The sequence below is a fragment of the Staurois parvus genome, unplaced genomic scaffold, assembly GCF_062004578.1.
Source record: "Staurois parvus isolate SC_StPar_1 unplaced genomic scaffold, SC_StPar_1.0 ptg000085l, whole genome shotgun sequence".
Lineage (NCBI taxonomy): Eukaryota > Metazoa > Chordata > Amphibia > Anura > Ranidae > Staurois > Staurois parvus.
The window spans coordinates 894,449-916,588 of NW_028317881.1; the positions used below are offsets into that span (position 1 = coordinate 894,449).

General features: G+C 41.5%; 1 protein-coding gene across 2 annotated transcripts in view; it reads right to left on the bottom strand.

The window, feature by feature from the left end:
• The window catches only part of JADE2 (jade family PHD finger 2), a 479,241-nt gene that overhangs the window by 362,111 nt on the left and 94,990 nt on the right, over nt 1-22,140 (bottom strand). For both annotated transcript variants that reach the window (XM_089669946.1, XM_089669945.1), the window contains exon 2: nt 1,792-1,849. In XM_089669946.1, coding sequence (XP_089526072.1) covers nt 1,792-1,849 — 58 coding nt within the window. The remainder of the gene's footprint in view (nt 1-1,791; nt 1,850-22,140) is intronic.

A 22,140-nucleotide genomic window follows, 5' to 3' on the forward strand; every position in this document is an offset into this window, starting at 1 on the left:
CCTTGTGCTGTTTTTTTTTTTTTAATTATTTTATTGTATTAGGTCAATTTTAATAAAATTTAATACATATCTGTTATATCAGTCCCATTCCTTTCCCCCTTCACATTTACTGTCTTTCTTAACCGCTTGCCGCCCTGCCACTGTATATATACGCGTGCAGGGCGGCAGTGGAGCGCAAAACCACGTTTTAAAACGGGCTCCGCGCTCCCGACACTTTCGCGGGTAGGGGGCGCGCACGCGCGCGCTCCCGCCGACCCACGGGTGACACCATTCGATCCAGGAGGGATCAATCATTAGATTTCAGCCAGTGATTTCTGGCTGAAATCAGATGATCGGTCCCTGTCCTATCCTGTCCTGTGTTGACATTTACACAGGGCAGGATATGATGTCATTCTTCTCTGCCTGGACACATTCCGTTCCAGACAGAGAAGAAGAAACAGTAAAAGTGAGTAAAACAGCACACTGACAGTTAGAACACACTAGAGGACACATTAACCCCCTGATCGCCCCCCCCAGTTAACCCCTTCACTGCCCTGTCACCAGTGTCACTGATCAGTGAACCGGTTTTCACTGATCACTGTATCAGTCTCGCTGGCGACTTCCGATAGAGTTAGCGCCCCTCCCAGATAGCGCCAGTTTGCCCGCCAGTACACCAGTAATCCTGTTTAATCCCTTGATCGCCCCCCCCCCCCAGTTAACCCCTTCACTGCCCTGTCACCAGTGTCACTGATCAGTGAACCGATTTTCACTGATCACTGTATCAGTGTCGCTGGCGACTTCCGATAGTGTTAGCGCCCCTCCCAGATAGCGCCAGATTTCCCACCAGTAACCCCGTTTAACCCCTTGATCGCCCCCCCAGTTAACCCCTTCACTGCCCTGTCACCAGTGTCACTGATCAGTGAACCAATTTTTACTGATCACTGTATCAGTGTCGCTGGCGACTCCCGATAGTGTTAGCGCCCCTCCCATATAGCGCCAGTTTGCCCGCTAATGCACAGGATTTTTTTTACCAAAAACATGTAGCAGAATACATTTTGGTTTAAATTTATGACTAACTTTGAGTTTACGATATATTTTTTATAGCTGAAAGTAGAAAATATTGTTTTTTTAAAACATTTTCATGGTTTTTTTGTTTATAGCGCAAAAAATAAAAAGCGCACAGGTGATCAAATACCACCAAAAGAAAGCTCTATTTGTGTGAAAAAAAGGACGTAAATTTTGTTACGTAAAACGTATGCATCCGGAGAGCATTTTTGTAGTGTGAACTGGCCCTAAAAGAAAAGAACATTGGAGATCCAGATGTGAAAGCTCCTGACTGTACCATATTGTATTCTTAAAATGCAGTTCTGTAACTTGGACCATTTATAATGTTTACTTCTATGAAAAAACAAGGAGGATATGTGTGACCTTGTTGCTTAGAATAAAATGTTGCTAAACTCAGCAGGATAACCAGTGCTAGGATCTTGCAGGTAGATTTTCCCTTCAAAACTCCCAAATCATTGAAGTGTGATTCAAACATGTCTATAAAGGTTCTCTGCTTAGGTCATGGTATAGCTAGTAGAAGTTAGTCACATTAAACTGGACTTGTGCTGTAGTGATGTAGGTGTTTTGCTGCTATTCCTAGCAGCTTCTTCTTCAAAATTACGAAACAAGTCCAATAGAATGTGATTAACTACTACGAGCTGTTATCAAAATATGTACTAAAAATGAGTTAGGGATTTTGAGTGGATTCATGCTTCAAATTCAGTTCTTAGTTGTTCAGTACTACTGCAGAAAAATAATAAGTCTTACTGTCAGTGGTGTCTGAGTCATCGCTGCTTACTGAACATTTCCTCCGCTTTTCCTCCATCTGCAAAGGAAAAAAAGCAACAAATAATTTTTATAGAGCTAAAACTTTACTAACAGCATAAAATGAAGCAGTAGGACACAACATTACAAAACACCTTATGCCTAATCAATATTGAGCCTAAAATTATCTGGTTGTCTGGCTGCTGTGGTTTAAAATAATTGGCAGTCAGTGTGAACATTGCAATGTCCCAAACCCAAAAACATTCTCAAAATTAAAGCCACCCATAAGCTTTAGGAGGCATTTGGTTATGCAGGTAGAGTATGACCATCAGAGAAAAAATCTTCACAGTGTTGAATAAATTTGTAGGACTGTAAATCTCACAATTATACCAGAATGGTAAGGGAGGATACAAGAGCAGGAGAGAAAGATGCTAGACCCCATCAATGTGTGGAACAGGTTTTCTAATCATTGCTACTTCCACATAAGCAGGCAGGCACCGAGTTACATGAGATCATCATAGAAGTTGGACAAAAAGTGGCCTGAATCAGGCAATCCTTGTCTCTTCTATATGGGTACCTAAAAGCTGTTGTAAACCCTTATGTATATCCAGTGAAGTGACTAGGTGATACACAGAGATTAAACAAATCTTCCTACATACGTTGTACCTGTTTAACTACAGCTGTCTTTTCCCTACATGCATTCAAAGTGCAGAATGTACACAGGGTCTCTCAGCTCTGAAGTGCCGGGGCAGGGAGCTGAGGTTACAGCAATGAGTAGAGCTCTGAGGGCTGATTAGAGGGAAGGGACACACTTCATTCACACAGCTCACAGGAACAGAGCTGAGGCTGTCAATCACAGGATGTCCCCTCCCCTGTCACTATTTTTCTCTTGTCAAAAACTCATCAGAAGTGACACATGCAGATAGAGGAACGAGGCAGCAGACAGAAATGACACTTAGTGCTCTGGATTGAGACAAGTATTGAAATTGAGTACATAGAGGGATATGCTTTGCTGATATTTGATGTCTGGCGACCATCAGCGATTTAAAGCGTGACTGCGGCGGGCATTCTAACACTGGGTGGGAACTGACTAACTGCCACTGACATCCTAATGACCCTAATACAGTGATCAGTGCTAATAAAAAGCACTGACACTGTACTAATGACACTGGGCAGGAAGGGGTAAACATCTGGGGCGATCAAAGGGTTAACTGTGCGCTGTTTTACATAATGTGCTGTATGTGTTTTACTAGGGAAACATGCTGCTGTGCAGAGCAATATACAGCAGCATGTTCTTGCTGACAGGAGAGAGACCTGTGTTGTTTACACACAGGTCTATTCCCTGTCAGTGTTACTCAGCGATCACCAGGTGCCGGCGAATCTCTAACCAGGACCCAGTGATTAACAACTGTTGCAGCCAATAGCAGCGCGGGTAGAGAGGCGCACACCCCCTATCCAGAAATGCAAATCACGTATATATACACGTGATTTTGCGCAGCCCTGACACCCTGTAGCAGTTCTACTATAGGGCGGCAGGCAAGCAATTAAAGCGGACGTTCACCCATGAAAAACACTTCCTCTCCTCTGCCTCGTCCCCACACTCTTACACAATTAGAATATTTTTTAACTAGTTAACACTTTTTTTTATACTTTTATAGTTCCTGAGTCCCCGCCTAGTTGAGGAACATGTTTGTCCAGCCACCTGCTCCCTCCTAGGATGTCTACGTTACCTCCCAGGAGGCAGTGTTTCAGTGCAAGATTCCATGCATGCTGACACACCACAGGTCTCTCACAATCTATGGCACATGACAGAGACCCGCAGTGTATCTATGCATACACAAGGGATTAGTTTCAAGGTGGTGACACAGGAGCTGAGATGGAGAACTTTGACAGCAAGGGAGATAATGCTAGATTTCATGGATTAGTATGGTTTTATTTTTTATTCAGGGACAGTTATTAGGGTTTTGACATTTTTATTTTAGCTTGGTAGGATGAAGTTCCTTGAGCTGCTATTTTTTCTCTGTTGTGGAAAAAAAACTGCCCACATTTGGGCTTTAAAGCAACCCTGTAACCACATTCTCACTTTGCCTCAATTTCTCCTTTTACACAGGGACATATTTTTTCCATTTAGAAAATGCTCTCTTTCATGTGAAGCACAATCCCGCTTCCTTAGTCCTCGCCTAGCTAGTCACAAAACCAACATCAGCCTGCAGCCTCCTAAGTTTTCCTTTCACCCATCCCAGAGGTCTACAGTACTTAAGTGTTTAGGTGTTGTAAGTCTCACTTGATCCAGAGCTGTGCCATTGTTTGCAGCTTGTGATTAAGCCCGCAGGTGTGCCGCAATAGGAAGTGGCTTCCAATGATGGCAAGCTGAGAAGAGGAGAACCCAGGAGCACTATCAGGGGACCCAAGAAGAGGATGTTGGGGGCCACTCTGTGCAGGTGAGAGCAGAAGAGTATAGATTTTATTATTATCTTTTTAAGTCCAAACTCTCAGAAGGGCCCAGTTTTAACTACGTCACATAAAGTCAGAGGGTCATCCAAAGCAAAATTCCAATACACAGTAAAATAGAGTAATACGAGAAACCTGTAGTTAAACTGTAAGAAAAAATAATCTACATATTATCCACCTCTCACTTGGAATGCTAGTCTGATAGGGCCTACCTGACTAAGCTGTGGTATGAGGAAAAATAGTTTCTGGGTTACTTCACTGCAAAAGACTCCTGGAGGTATTTTGCTATCAAAGCCATGACTGACCAGGTTGTAAACTCAATGTATGCTAAACTGACCTCTCATATGACCTAAGGACTCCAGTTTTAATTCAACCCCAGTGTACTGCCATGTGTGTCAGAATGAACCCTGTCTATAAAAGAGGGAGAGAAGGTTTGAATAAAGTTCTTAAGTTCTTATCAGGGTGCCCTAGGTTGGCTAGTGATGTGTAACAGTTCAAAATGTATGAGATTGTCCACAGAGTTTTCCAAAGATCCATAATAATCCTGAAACAAGTCTTTAATCACACCCTATATAAGCAGCCACACCCAATGTCCCTACCTTGAAATGTCAGAGAGGATCTAGAATCTCCCCCAATTTATTTTAGTATACACATCACTGTATAATTTCATTAACTAGTTGCCGACCGCAGATAGCCAAATGCACTGCAGCCGGCCAGTTCTGGGAGGCTGTCATATGACGTCCTCCCAGAACACGCTCTCCTGTGTGCCCTCAGGGTGCGCACCGTGCGATCTCCATGATCGCTGTGTCCTACGGATGTGGTAAAAGGCCAATCACAGTGACCTTTTACCACGTGATCAGCCGTGTCCAATGGCACGCTGATCACTGGGAAATGCATTTGCCGGTTCTTGGCTGCACTTTCCTCTCGCTGTCAGAGCGTGAGGAAAGTACTGCAGAGAACCGGCAGTTGTCAGAGCAGGGATCGGCATCGATCATCAGGGCACTGATAATCAGTGCCCTAATGATCGGTGCCCAGGAGTGCCACCCACCAGTTCTGCCCACCTGTGCCCAGCAGTGCCACCCACCTGTGCCCAGCAGTGCCACCCACCTGTGCCCACCAGTGCCACCCACCAGTGCCGATCAGTGCAGCCCAGCAGTGCCACCAGTCAGTGCCACCTATCAGTACCCATCATCAGTGCAAAATTTTATAATAGAAACAAAGAAACGTTTTTTTCAAATTTTTTGCTCTTTTTTTGTTTATAGCGCAAAAAGTAAAACACCCAGCGACAAGTACATACCACCAAAAGAAAGCTCTATTTGTGAGAAAAAAATAAAAATTCCATATGGTTTTGTCATTCAAAGTGCGACAGCGCTGAAAGCTTAAATTTGGCCCGGTAAGGAAGGGGGTATAAGTGCCCGGTAGGCAAGTGGGTAAGCAAATATTTTCTGTAAAATATCCATTGCAAAAATATATTTCCTAGAAATCCCGAAAGTAGCAGCACTTCCTATTGCAGTCTTACATCTCCAAGTCATTGTCTCTCAATTAAGAGCTGCATAGTTGGCAGCTAAAACATAACCTGTCCACGGTACAATGTAGATACCATATACAGTTGCAAGAAAAAGTATGTGAACCCCTTGGGATTACGTGGAGTTTTGCATGAATTGGGCATAAAATGTGCTCTGAACGTCATCTAAGTCACAACAATAGAAGAACACAGTCTGCTGAACATAATACTACACAAACATTAGATGTTGCCATGGTTTAATTGCACATAACATGTAAACATTCACAGTGCAGGGAGGAAAAAGTATGTGAACCTTTGAACTTAATAACTGGTTGACCCTCCTTTGGCAGCAATAACCTCAACCAAACATTTCCTGTAGTTGCAGATCAGACCTGCACAACGATCTGGAGTAATTTTGGAGCACTCCACTTCACAAAACTGTTTCAGTGTAGCAATATTCTTGGGATGTCTGGTGTGAATCGCTCTCTTAAGGTCATGCCACAGCATTTCAATCGGGTTGAGGTCAGGACTTTGACTGGGCCACTCCAGAAGGTGTATTCTGTGCTGTTGCAGCCATTGTTTTGTTGAATTACTTGTATGCTTTGGGTCATTGTCCTGTTGCATCACCCATCCTCTGCGGAGCTTCAGTTGGCGGACAGATGGTCGTACGTTTTCCTGCAAAATGTCTTGATAAACTCTGGAATTCATTTTCCCATCAATGACAACAATCCGTCCAGGCCCTGAGGCAACAAAGCAGCCCCAAACCATGATGCTCCCTCTGCCATGTTTTACAGTGAGGATTAGGTTTTGATGTTGGTGTGCTGTGCCTTTTTTTCTCCACACATATTGTGTGTTCTTCCCAAACAACTCAATCTTGGTTTCATCTGTCCACAGTATATTTTGCCAGTAGTGCTGTGGAACATCCAGGTGCTCTTTTGCAAACTTCAAACGTGCTGCAATATTCTTTTTGGACAGCAATGGCTTCCTCCGTGGTGTCCTCCCATGTACTCCATTCTTGTTTAATGTTTTCCTTATTGTAGATGTGTCAACAAAAATGTTAGCATGTGCCAGAGATTTCTGTAGGTCTTTAGCTGACACTCTTGGATTCTTCTTTACCTCATGCAGCATTCTGCGCTGTGCTCTTGCAGTCATTTTTACAGGACGACCATGCCTAGGGAGAGTAGCAACAGTGCTAAACTTTCTCCATTTGTAGACAGTCTGTCTTACCATGGACACATGAACATTAAGACTTTTGGAGATACTTTTGTAACCCTTTCCAGCTGCATGCAAGTCAACAATTCTTGATCGTAGGTCTTCTGAGAGCTCTTTTCTGCGAGGCATGGTTCACATCAGACAGTGCTTCTTGAAACCATTAAACCCAAAGCAGGTGTGTGTTTTTTAAGGGCAGGACAGCTGTCAGCAACACATCCAATATCATCACACTGATTGGAGTCAAGGTTGGCTCACTCCTGGCTCCAATTAGCTCTGGGAGAAGTCATTAAGCTAGGGCCTCACATACTTTTTCCTCAATGCACTGTGAATGTTTACATGTTATGTGCAATGAAACCATGGCAGCATCTAATGTTTGTGTAGTATTATGTTCAGCAGACTGTGTTCTTCTATTTTTGTGATTTAGATGACGTTCAGAGCACATTTTATGCACAATTCATGCAAAACTCCACGTAATTCCAAGGGGTTCACATACTTTTTCTTGCAACTGTAATATAGTACAGGAACACCTCCCACTTATCTTATGGAGAGGAGTAGAGGGGAACTCTCTTCATAATACAGAACACCGCCTCCCTTGCCTATTTTATTGACATGAAAATGGGGGAGGGGGTTCTGTAGTTCAGAAAGGGAAAAAGCAGGCAGGGCTAACAACATTGCTTGGGATTTCAATGCAGCAGAGGCAGCATTGCCAGCTCCCTATAGGAAGTTAGGAGGTCACATAACTTCAGGAAGGATTGACAGGTGTACGTGCAGCATGCTTAAAGGGGCAAAATATGGGGTAATGTGAATGTATTGAAGAAATTTACTTTTTTTTTTTTTTTTTAAACTTTGACCAGATGTACACTTTAAGCCACCAGCACAAACAAAGCCATAAATGTTGTCAGAAGATGGCCTATAATTCCCGATTATCGGTGCAGAGGTGATTACTGGTCACACCACATACACTCTCACAGTACCAGTAAGTAGGTGTATGGAAGACACAAAAAATATACGAGGGTTCTTCATAAAGTTTACTTACTTATTTAAACTCTATTTTATATATATATATATGCAAAAACTTTTTTGAAGACCCTAGTATATCATTTGTTAGTTGTATTCTAATATTTAGTTGCCTGGTTACCACTACAAGCTGGTCATTACAGATATGCTACGGTCTACAATCGGACTAGAAATACACACACACACACACACTTGCCAAAATTATTGGAACGCCTGCCTTTACACGTACATGAACTTTAATGGAACCCCAGTCTTAGTTGTAGGGTTCAGTATTGATTTGGCCCACCCTTTGCAGCTATAACAGCTTCAACTCTTCTGGGAAGGCTGTCCACAAGGTTTAGGAGTGTGTCTATGGGAATGTTTGACCATTCTTCCAGATGCGCATTTGTGAGATCAGGCACTGATGTCGTATGAGAAGGTCTGGCTCGCAGTCTTTGCTCTAATTCATCCCAAAGGTGCTCTATCAGGTTGAGGTCAGTTCCTCCACCCCAAACTTGCTCATCCATATCTTTATGGACCTTGCTTTGTGCGCAGTCATGCTGGAACAGGAAGGGGCCATCCCCAAACTGTTCCCATAAAGATAGGAGCATGAAATTGTCCAAAATGTCTTGGTATACCGACGCCTTAAGAATTTCCTTCACTGGAACTACGGGGCCAAGGCCAGCGCCTGAAAAACAATCCTACACCATAATCCCCCCCACCACCAAACATTACACGTGGCACAATGCAGTCAGGCAAATACCGTTCTGGAAACTGCAAAACCCAGACATGTCCATTGGATTGCCAGACAGAGAAGCGTGATCCGTCACTCCAGATATCACCTCTCCACTGCTCTAGAGTCCAGTGGTGGCGTGCTTTACACCACTGCATCTGACGCTTTGCATTGCACTTGGTGATGTAAGGCTTGGATGCAGCTGCTTGGCTATGGAAACCCATTCCATGAAGCTCCCTACACACTTGTGATAATCTGAAGGCCACACAAAGTTTGGAGGTCTTTAGCTATTGACTCAGCAGACAGATGCTGACTTCTGTGCACTATGCGCTGACCCCAGTCTGTCATTTACTTGGACTACCACTTTGTGGCTGAGTTGCTGTTGTTCCCAGTTTCTCCCACTTTGTTATAATCCCACTAACAGTTGAACGTGGAATATTTATTAGCAAGGAAATTTCACGGAGGGACTTATTGCACAGTCGGCAACATATCACTGACCCATGCTTGAATTCCCTGAGCTCCTGAGAGCAACCCATTATTTCACAAATGTTTGTAGAAGCAATCTACATGCCTAAGTGCTTGATTTTATACACCTGTAGCTATGGAGGTGATTGGAACACCTGAATCCAATGATTTGGAGGGGTGTCCCAATACTTTTGGAAATATAGTGTATGAATATATATATATATATATTTGTATGGGGGGGTTTATATAAAAATTAATTTATTCACTGATATCTGTGAATTAACTACAATCAACTACAAGTCCTGTCTGCCATGGCAGCACATAGACTAGTTCCAAACAGAATATAAGTGACACTTCCTCCAGCTCAGTAACTTGAACCTGTACCTTAGTATTGACAAGGAGCTGGGGAAAGAGTCTGCAGGAGACTCTGCATTGCACCCAAGATCCAGTAATCACAGGCTCACTTGCAAAAAATAATAAATGTATCCAGATTTGCAGCAAAAAACAAAAAAACATGCACTTAATATTTTATTTTGCAAGCTGCAAGTTATTTAGCTGATTAGGCAATTAGCCAAGCTGAAATAGGTCTGGTAGTTTGTAAACTCCCAGCCTGCTTAGAGGTTTTGCTCCATCCTCGAACCAGATTTTATGCATGTATGACTGGAGAGCGCTGGATTACCTGTGTGGTGAAATACTGCCCATGCTTGATAAGACAGCCTGTGTGGCAAGGAATTGATTTGCAGAGAATAGGCTCCTTTCACACGGGCCAAAATCCGATTTGGTCAGCAGGGGATCTGTCCGCTGATCCCCCGCTGAGCAGAGCAGGGCAAGCGAATGACAGGTCTGTGTCCGCTCAGTTTATGCAGAGTGGACACAGACACAGCCCATGGTGGCAAGGTGTAAACAACTGCCCTCCAACCTGATCCCCCCTAGACGAAGGAGGACGGATCCCATTACGTTTTTTTTGTAGCGGATCGGATCAAATTATAGGTAGGCGGGTGGAAACAGACACCAAGAGTTTCTGCCCGCATTTCTGCAAATGTGCAAAGCATTTGTGGTGCCATTATTTCTTAACAACAACCCAAACCTAGGAGCAGTCGCATGTTTTGGCGCACAGTTTCAATGTGACAAAATGCACAAAAAAGAACTTGGCTCATGTCCAACATTTGCTTCTTTAGCATGTTTTTGGAGTGGAGGGAGGCTCATTCAAATTAACTATGCCACTCCAAAAATGTGCTTAAGAAAACAAGCAAAAAAGCCCCAAACATGGGATGCGGTAGCAGTTAAGTATGAATGAGGCCCCAAGGTTTTATTTTCTTTACCTGTATTGTTCTGACGGGACCACAATATGGTCTAGGGCCTTTGCCATAATGCTGTCATTTATTATACATGTTTATTTTGCACCAGACTAGTAGAGAAGGAGTTGAAAACTGTGCCTTTTGGCTACAGCACTGCCCAACAAAATTATAAAGGGCACAAATTTTGGTGGGCATATGCACCTGTGTGCAGTAAGCATTGCTGGTACATTTATTTCTAGATGAGCATAGCAAGTTCACATCCTTGTAGTTAATGGACAATATCAACCTGGCTCACAGTCTACCCTGCAGCAACCTTGAGGACAGACATGAATAAAGGATCTACTTGTCAGGCATACTTGTGTTTAGAAGATGTACTTTCTTGATGCGGTATTTATGGTATGCATTGTGCTAGAGCTTGTAGCATGTGTTTACTGTACATATGTACAGTATGTTCTGAAACAGAATATTCTTTTACATATATTTGTTTTATACTCGTGGGGCTTACACGCGTGAGCCATCAGAAGAGATCCATGGTGGATTGCTCTTCAGAGGGTGTTTTGGGCTCATTCACTTCAATTTGGTTGCCTACTAAACAGGCCGGGGATAACCTATGCAGTGCCATAATGCAAAAAAAAGGTGGCATGTGTATACCCCCGTACTGCAGCCTTTGCAGCTTAGGGGCGCTAATTGTAAAATTAGGGCTTGGAGAATAATTTTCTTTTCTATATGTCATCTGGGATTAACAATAATATAGATGATTTTTAGTTTCTTGTTTTCAACCTTTTTTAATAAGGCCTCTTTTGAATTTATGAGGTTTGTGAAAAGTCTCTTCCAAGTAGCAGATATAATTCCAAAAAACTTGTGTTTGAATGTCTTGTATATAAATATCCTTGTATGTGCTGGATTGCAGTTTGATCGGCCTGTTAGAATGTTAGATTGGTGGACAATGGGTTCACTGGTATCTATCAGCTACCTATATAGTCATATATATATAGGTTGCGAAGAGCTGGCTCCTAGTTGGGTGAGATTTGTCCAGGCCTGAGTAAGGCCCCATGCACACTATGGGGTTTATTTACTAAAGCTGGAGAGTGCAAAATCAGGCTCATTTCTGCATAGAAACAAATCAGCTTCTAACCCCAGCTTGTTCAATTAAGCTTTGTCAATTTACACCTGGAAGCTGTTTGGTTTCTACGCAGACGTGACCCTGATTTTGCACTCTCCAGATTTAGTAAATAAACCCTTATGTGCCTTAACAATCACTTCCAAATGCCAGAACCACTTGCAGAAAAAAGTAGCATAAAAAAATGAGCCTAATGCCACATATAGGGTTATAATCGGGCAGCACAATGGCTAAATGGTTGGCACTTCCGCCTGCCAGTACTAGGGTTGTTGGTTCGAATCCCAACCATGGTACCACCTGCCTGGAGTTTGCATGTTCTCCCTGTGCGGGTTTCCTCCGGGTACTCCGGTTTCCTCCCACACGCCAAAGACATGCTGGTAGGTAAATTGGCTCCTGTCTAAATTGGCCCTAGTATGTGTATGTATGAATGTGAGTTAGGGACCCTAGATTGTACGCCCCTTAAGGGTTAGGGACTGATGTGAATGTACTATATATATGTAAAGCACTGTGTAAATTGATGGCGCTATATAACTACCTGAAATAAATAAATGCATTCGTATTTTCTTTTTTTTCTTTCTGCTTGTAAACGCCCAAGTGTGCATGGACACATATGCTAACATAGAGGAGCATTTTAAGACAAACAATATGCCATACATCTCTAGCAGCGGCATTTTTTTTCTGCTAATCCAGAGAAAAATACTAAGTAAATACATAAAATTAAAAATACAGAACTTTACAAATATACAACTAAATATATATTTATTGGTAAGTGACACAGAGACAGAATTCTTATTTTTTACTTTAAGTATCTCGTTCTATCAGTAACAAATATTTGAAACAGCCAGATATATCAATCAGGTCATGATACTATAGATATTAGATGAGAATCTGTGACTGCAGGACAAGACAAAATTATTGAAAAGTAACTGCAATTCTGCAGAAATTGTTTTTACTTTTATAATTCTAGCTGCCACAGTAGAGTAACAACACAAAATCAGAGGTTGCAGCACCTTTATTTAAACGTTTGACCGGGGCTTTATAAATTGCTTTGCATATTAACATCACAAACAAGTCAAGGCGTAATCTATTACAGGCGTGTCAAAAACAATTTGATCGTGGGCCGCATCAGCATTATGGTTGCCTTCATTAAGCCAGTTGTATCTGTAAGACTTGATGTCCAGAGCACCCCACCCCCTCAGATGTCAAAGGCCCCCACCAACCTAAGTCAAGAATCCCCACCCCCCCTTACATCACAGTTCTGTAATGCGAGCTGGGAAGATGATAGTGCAGGGTCTGGAGGAGGACCAGAGGAGGGCTGGCGTCTGCTGTCAGTGTCAGCTGAATGCGGAGACTAGGGGAGACGGAGATGAGGGGTTGCAGCCATTGCACAGGGAGGTGCAAAATCCATAGGAAGAGTTCTGTCCTCTCTGCTGCTGACTGCTGTGACAAGGGGGTGGCGGAGATGAGGTGTTGCCACAGCTACAGGAGAGGTGCGAGGGCCATATGAAATGGCCTGGAGGAACAGATTTGCCCCACAGGCCTTGTGTCTGACACATGTGCCCTATTATCTTATCCAAGGTAGCTCTGAATATACTGTCCCCATTGAAGTAAAACCAAGTGAGAACTTTAGTAAATGTTGATCGGCTGACCAGTATGTGAGCCAAAGAGCCAAGGCAAGACACCAGACTCCAGGAATACAGTGCTTCATCACGTAAGTATTTGTAAGCCTGCACCATCTGCTCCATCATAGTGGTGCATCAATCATGTCCTGGTACAAAAGTCTGGATCAGACACAGGAGAGCATCCTTCATGGAAATGACATGTTCAGACATAAAAATTGGCAGATGTGGGAAAATGGAGGAAGTGTAACCCACAAAAAGTGCTCTATAAAAGGGATAAAGGACAGAAAAACATTTATGAAGAGAAAAGGAAATGTCAGGTTGCTTCTATGCTCTACAAAAAAAAAACTCAATAGAGGATGATAAAAACAAACTATCTTAGCAGAAAGCTTAAGTATGTAATAGTCCAGAACAGCCACCTTGTTGGAAAAAGGGTCAGATGGGTCCTATAACTTCAAAGTCTCGATTACTACTTGTATGAGAAATGAACGCATCTTTATTGTTGGAACAAGAAAGCCACCAACTGCTCCTCCATGCTAGAGTAAGGAGAGAGATTCTACCTCTGAGACGTGTGTTGCAGAAACAGCTTCTCGCAGCTCAGAAGAGACCAGACCACCTGAAACTGCCTACGCAAATCAAGATAGGAAACTCTCCATTGCAGAGAAGCAGATCTCAGTAGAAAATGCAGACGGATATGAAGGTTCCAAGGTAAGTTTTGTTATGGTTGGCCTAACACGTGCTGCTTCTTACTACTGCTTAGTAAGACCACTCATCATAGTGAAATCGGGATGCGGCTGCAGCATTGGGAACATGTTACATGTTCCACCCCAAAAACGGGTGGAAAATGTAACACGTTCCCAAAGGTGAACTTATCCTTTAATGTGACACATTTTGTAGGCTTGTTCTTTAAAATTTCTTAAGCATATACAAAAGTAAAAGTGGCTATCGGTATCATGGACATGGATTCCTGCTGAACGGAGTGAGAATATTAAATATATATTAGGCCACTTGCAGAACTTTACACACCCTGTTACAGACTTTTTAGCCAGTGTGGATTGCGTCTCCATACTACCAGTTTGCAATGTGCTAGCGATCAGCCAACACCTTTTTTTTAACTTGATACAGTTTTCTTTTGAATAAAGGATGCTGAAGAGTGAACTTTCTCCCATACTGTGTATATTCCAAGCTTATTAGGGTTTGTGCTGTGATACAATTACTTTCAGTGAAGCTCTACTAGCAGGGACCATAGCTCATCACAAGCCAAAATTGTCTTTTCAGTCAATCTTCGCGAGAAAAAAAAATCAAAGAATCCGTTAGCAATGTAAAGTGTTTCACATGTCTAGCACCTATTCTTCATAGATCAGACACTATAATTAGGCATTATATGCACAAAACGTGTTAAGGGTGCCTTGCAGAGCTCTGATTTCTTGCTGCATGTATTCATCGTTTTTGAGAATACATTATGGAGGTTCAGAACTCATCCAATGGTGCTGTGTGATTTCCTTTCCTGGTCAATACTGGATGACCACCTTCATCTATTTCCCTTCTGTGTGGCTCCACATTTCTGTGTTAAGCAACAGAAATCATCAGCCAAACAGCCTTCTCCATGTATTCCTTTGTAGAATCCACTAGAGGGCAAGGATACAGCATTTCTGTATCCTAGCCCAGTGCATTCTCCAAAGCAATGTATAATATACACTTTTGGCATTTTTAATATTAATGAACTATAACATTCACTGATCCTATAACCTTAAAAGAAAACTATTCTTTTTTCAGTATAGAATTTGAAAAACTTTCCATGTGTAGTTTGTAAATAAATAAATACACAAATACACACAAAAGGGCAGTTATACAATATATGTAAATTATAAATTAAGCTCTCGTTTTCACAACTGTGCTTATGCACTGATGCAAAAATATTATTATATAGGGGATAACCATTAGAAGGAGAAGGTACTAAAACTATACCTTTAAAAATGTTATTACGGTACAGAGGATATGTTATCTTGTATTAAAAAAAAAAACACACACACACAACACCTTAAAGCCCAAGCTCCTTGCCCCTACCCTGCATTTAGAGGACTCCCCACTGAACAAAAAATAAAAATATTAAAAAAACTTTTTTATTATTATTATACAGGATTTATATAGCACCAACAGTTTAAGCAGTGCTTTACAAAATGAAGGTAGACATTACAGTTACAATACAATTAGGTAGAAGAGGAAACAGAGGGACCTGCTCGTTACAGCTTACAATCTAGGAGATATGTACCTTTCGTCTAAGTATCTTTGGCCCCGTGACATGACAGACCCTCTTCTTTCTCTGGCAGGGGGTAGATTCCAAATGTTGCAGTGAGTGGCATCACTTTACTACATTAATTTCCTGTGATAACCCAGAAGTGGAATGGTACTGGATCCCTAACCAGAGGAGTCTGTGGGGCAAAATACTGGAGAGCAGTGAATATCGCAGCCAGACACTCACAATTTTATTTTTTGGCCCAGCATAGACTGCTGCAGAATGGCATTCCCAAAAGCAAAGAATATGGTACACAGACTGAAACAACCCAACATACATAAAACACAGACTAGGAAGGACAGGCACAGACTGATACTAATAAAGATATACTTACCTATAAATACCTCAAAGTAAAAAAAAAAAAAAAAAATGTGGGCTACTTTCAATCATATAAACACCAAAAAGGGTGGAATTCAGGTAATTTATTAGAAAAAAAAAAAAGCTTACAATGATTATGGATTTATGCTTAGTGTTGTAGTGAATAAGTGGCTATTTTGTCAATTGTCCAAACTTTTTATACAGCATGTGTGACTTTCTACAATATGTTTATACAAACAGAATTTGCAAAAAAGTGTCATAGGCACGTCATAAACTGGATGAATTATGTAAATAATTAATAAATACATCCAAGAAAAAAAAATACATAATATTGCAGCTTGCAAGTCTGTAGATGTGTTGCCATTAGTTTTCAATTGTAGGCTAAGAATATTTTCACAGTACAGAAAATGCCTGCTGGTGTTGCTAGAAATGATGTAATTTCCTGTCAGCTGGACTAAAGGCAAAAAGCAATGTAATTTTTTCTAAACTGCTAGTCGTCCTGTTCTCCATATAATAAAAATAAACAAAGGCAGACTTTTTTAACTTACAATGGGTGACAACTGTGGCTCCTTTCATAGACAGAAGGGGATGAAAGTGTGGGAATTTGCAAGATTATAAGCGAAAAATAAAGCAAAACTTCACTTCCTCAGTCAACATTGGCTATCTTTAAATCCTTATGCTGCTTGCGTTAGTAAATAGATTTAAAAAAAAAAAAACTATATATAGATATATATATATATATAGATATATATATACTGTATTTTCCGGCGTATAAGACGACTGGGCGTATAAGAGGACCCCCTACTTTTCCTGTTTAAAATGTAGTGTTTGGGCTATACTCGCCGTATAAGACTACCCCTCTTCCAGTGCACACCAGTGGGAAGAATCGTGCCCCATCATTGGTGTCAGTGGGAGGAATAGTGCCCGATCATTGGTATTAGTGGGAGGAATAGTGCCCCATCATTGGTGTCAGTGGGAGGAATAGTGCCCCATCATTGGTGTCAGTGGGAGGAATAGTGCCCCATCATTGGTGTCAGTGGGAGGAATAGTGCCCCATCATTGGTGTCAGTGGGAGGAATAGTGCCCCATCATTGGTGTCAGTGGGAGGAATAGTGCCCCATCATTGGTGTCAGTGGGAGGAATAGTGCCCCATCATTGGTATCAGTGGGAGGAATAGTGCCCCATCATTGGTATCAGTGGGAGGAATAGTGTCCCATCATTGGTGTCAGTGGGAGGAATAGTGCCCCATCATTGGTGTCAGTGGGGGGAATAGTGCCCCATCATTGGTGTCAGTGGGGGGAATAGTGCCCAATCGTTGGTGTCAGTGGGGGGGGGGGAGGAATAGTACCCCATCGTTGGTGTCAGTGGGGGGGAGGAAAAGTGCCCCATCGTTGGTGTCAGTGGGAGGAATAATGCCCCATCATTGGTATCAGTGACACCAACGATGGGGCACTATTCCTCCCACTGACACTTGCTGACCCTGTTCCAGTACGGTGCTGCTGCAGCCAGCATATGTGGTTGCAGCAGCACCTAAGCACAGCACACTTACCTGCATCTCCACTCGATTTTCGCGGGGCCGCTCAGCTCCGCCTCCTCGCCGGTGATTGGCCACCTGTGTGCCTTTCCTGAGCTACAGTTCTGGCGGCCAATCACCGGTGAGGAGGCGGAGCCGAGCAGCCGCGCGAACATCCAGTGGCCAAACCGAAGGAAGGAGCAGCCGCGCTTCCTGGACTGGATCGTCGTGGGACCGGAGCCAGGTAAGAGACAGCAGCCCCTGCCCACCCCTGTACTTAAGTTTCCCTTCTGTTGGAAGGGGGGGCGGCGGCGGCCTCGCGCCGCCCCCCTAAAAAGTGTCAGCATGCCGTTACCGGCGTATAAGACGACCCCCGACTTTTGAGAAGATTTTCAAGGGGTAAAAAGTCGTCTTATACGCCGGAAAATACGGTATATATATACATACACTTTTCCTAACACATTTGTTCAGTTACTTCCTGATTACCATGGCTAGGCAAATGATGTCATACATCCCAGGAGTCTTCAGAAGGGAAAGGAGGGGGTTTTCTCATGGATGGAGACATGGATTAATTGGCGAGTTTGCTTTGAATATTAAAATATTGCTTTTGGTTTGTGGTGCTCAGATACAATGTGGTTCTGCTTTAAGGAAAAAAGTGAAAAAAGAAAACTAATGCAGTCTCCTCATGTAAGGACTGGTAAATTGCGTTAACTTAAGCAAGTCAAAAAGGAATGTCAACTGAACAATTGAGCTCCCCTGGCTCAGTGAAGTTATAGGAAATCTCCTGGTTGAAGAGCTGTTAAGACCCGATGCTAGAAATCGAATGTTCTCCCACTATACCAGAAAAAAAAAAAATATTTTTCTGACTAGAATTCTACTCTAGAACTTTTTTAAAAATCTTTAAACACATTAGTATACTAACTTTTATTAAACCAATCACCTTTACATACTGTATATCTACAACAGTAACAGATTCCCTTGAATGTCTAAAACAGTGGTTCTTAACCTGGGTTCGATCGAACCCCAGGGGTTCGGTGAGACAGTCTCGGGGGTTCGGCGGAGGTGAAGACTTACACCCAACTCATATGATTCGTGCAGTAAATATTCATTATTATGTTTTTGTGTGAAAATCATATTTTAATGGTTTTGTTCTTTGTTCTTAACGGTTTTGTTCATTTTGTGCACCTATGTATAAATATATACCTAAATATATACCTATGTTTTGAATTTTAAAAATCATATTTTATTTTTCCAATTAAGAAGGGTTCGGTGAATGCGCATATGAAACTAGTGGGGTTCAGTACCTCCAACAAGATTAAGAACCACTGGTCTAAAAGCATACAACAGAGACGGAGAATGGAAGTTCAATAATATTAAGACAACATGGATAATGACACTAATTTATCTAGTGACAACAACAAACCAATTCAGTTCAGGGAGAAAAACCCTATAGCTTTGGAATATAAACACCCTAGAGTCAATTTAATAGCATGTCATGCCAGAATATCCTACTATTCAATAGCTGGACGTAAATGACAGCCAGTTAACAGTGTATTGACATTCCTTTAAACTCCGACTTAGACGTACTCAACACAGCCTGAAGGGAAGAACGGACATGAATGAAACATTGAGATTGAGCAGACACAGCTAGAGAGCAGAGAAGGAAAAACTCCCAGAAAGATGAGATTAAGATATTTTCTATAGAGGAAGGATGTAATGAAAGTGTGAGAAATACTAATAGACTTGTAGTTTTTCTTTCGTTTCCATGACCTGTAAGGGAAGGGAATGAAGAACACTGACATTTCCTTGGCATAAACAAGCAACAGTCATGAGGATATCCAGTCATAAGGATAGGAGGGGATAAAAAAAAAAAATAGGGTTTTATAAAACATAGGATGGACAGGCTAAGTAGGCCAACTACTGTCAAGTCAGTGTTAAAGGGAATATGTCTTGCCAAGACTGATGTGCTGCTGCTATGGGCTGTCAGCCAGAGGTTATTTTCTTTGGCTCTTGCCAGTGGATGACTCTCTCTTCATAAGAGTGATGACTGTATCATACAGTGGCCACACTTCATATGGAAAAAGTAAAGGCAGAACAAAGGGTCAGGCCGAAGTGGTGTTTTATACCGATTTCTCTATAAATTTAACCAAGGACTGGAAAAAAAAAAAAGCGTAACACTAGTTACTGAAGAACTAGAACTCCAAGCATGACCTATTAATAAAAAAAAGCAACACTTTTAGCAGACTTATCCTCATTAGGTGACAGACCTATCAATAACTTATTTCATGTAAAAAAAACAAAACAAAAAAAAAACATGAAATTCATATGTGACACCAAAATAATAAATATACAAAAACATAAAACAATACACTCCAAATTCATATGAAAAAACAAGGTGTGATGTAAAAATCATCAAAGTTCAAAATCTGACATATAAATATTTTAAAGTGATTCATAAAGGTGTAAAAACAGAAAAAAAAAACATTGTTATAATTTACCTGCTCTGTAAAATAGTTTTGCACAGTACAACCCCAATCCTCCTCTTCTGGGGTCACCCGCTGACACTCCTGGCTCCTCCTCCCTGATGAGTGCCCCACAGCAAGCTGCTTGCTATGGTGGCACTCAAGGATGCTTGCTTTTGAGTCAGCTCTGTGTGTCCATAGACACACAGAGCATGGCTCGGCCCTGTCCTCTGCATCTCCTCACAATGGCTCCTGCTGCTGCCTCTCTGTCCAAGGAGGAAAGAGAGAGCTGGGAGCGCTGCTGCTCTCATGCACAATGCTGGATCAACATGTGGCTCAAATAAGTATAATGCAGGATTGAGGGGGGCTGTTTGCATTAAGGTAAGAAAAAAACCTCATACCTTTAGAATCACTTTAAAGTGTTCAATGCATTAAAAAAAGTGCCCAGTGCTTCAATAAAGTGTAGAATCTTCGCTTGCAGAAATCAATCTTGTTTCAAAGTGCAATGACCAGATAGGTCTTACCTCACTCAAAGCACAATATTCCATAGGATCAGTATAAATAGTAGGTGCAGCGCTAAAACTTGAATACCATGAAATCAATAAAGTGCAAAATGAATCAAAAGTGCCAATGTGGTTATGGAAGCATGAACCAAAAAACCATAAAAATGAAGTATAAATAAATCACGGTTTCAAATGATAATCAACATGACTGTTAGTGTATATAAAGTGACCATGCAATGATGACACTAATATGTCCACTAATAAGTGAAAAGGTGGTTGTCATGACACTACATACTGTCACTGAAAGGTGACTAATAGGGCTTAATAAAGTGACAATTGTGATGAATATAAATGTCCAAAAAGAAGTGATAAAGTTGGAGATCCAATGTTATGATCTCAGAAGTTGGTGATCCACACTTTACATCCAATTGTATGGTGATGTGCCAGGTAATAATAGAATTACGCACTCACCAGATGCGCAATTAAATCACGCATTTGAGATAGATACTCTCTGTGGTCAGCAGGAGGTCCCTTTAAGGATATTCACAGCCTGGTCTGGAGTCCCCCTCTCTGGGTCACCCGCAGTACCTCTGCCTTCCTCCTTATAAAGCTCTGTGGGTTGGTAAGCTCACAAAGAGCCCAAAGAAAGGATGCCAATAGCGTGATACTGCTTCAAAACGCATTTATTCCTTCCATTAAGTGAATAACAATACAGAGAAAGACACTGACCATGTGGGAATTCAAAATGGCCACAGGACCTACTCGAGGCTCCGGCGGCGTGCTGTCACGACGTTACAGCTCCTCTCTGATGCGTTTCCTGCCAATGCACATAATCATAGGGGGTGTGCCTGTATCGTTTGACGTTTGCCTACTGAATTTATAGCGTATTCCGCGTATGTACATTTCGCGCGTGCCATTTTGTTGTGGACCAGACATGCGCGGACGCCATTTTCCAAAGGATAATGTACCCAGATGCCACGCAGATCACCAGGGAAGTACAAAAGAACAAAACCGTTCTAATATTGGAATATAGCAGCGCAAAATAGATTATAAGAGGGGACGGTGAAGGTTACATTACGTTATACTAGAAACCTTAAAATCCAGAAACCTTCCCACAAGATATTATCAATGCGCATGCGCATTACTCCTTACCCCATTATATATTTGTATATACAACATCTGATATATGCTGATGAAATACAGTATATATACATATGTTAAGACTTCTTAATGAAGATCCTTAATATCACATCCAAGTGGATGTGTACTGATAAATGGGAAAAAGCAAAATCTAATAACCGTTTCAAATATATTTAACTGGTGAACATAGTGGCATCTAATAAATGCAATACAATAAAATACGATAATATTGCCATAAAATGTATCAATAATAGGTAAATAACACTTCAGATTTGTGTACATGGAACATAAAATGAAAATGGAAAACCTCTGACTGATCAGATAAATATCATATATTCTGAAACAATAAAACTCTGACATAAATAGTAATCATATATAATCCCTAAAACATGTAAAAAGTCCTGCTAAAATAGGTATCTATGCAAATATAATTTATTAAAATGATACCATAAAATGATGAAATATTAAAAACATATAAATCTAAAATAGAATAGAATAGCTTATAAACAGAATAGAATAGCTTAAAAATTTGCAATGATGTAGTGGTAAAAGCCATAAAATGAGAGTACTAAAATCAGTCTAAAGTATAATGTGATATCTAAAAATAGGAAAAAAGGTGTCCATAATCAGCTGTTATCTATGAAACAGTTACTATCTATATCGATATTGAGTCCCCCGAGGTTAAGGGTTCCCATTTCAAAAATCCATTTGGATTCTAATTG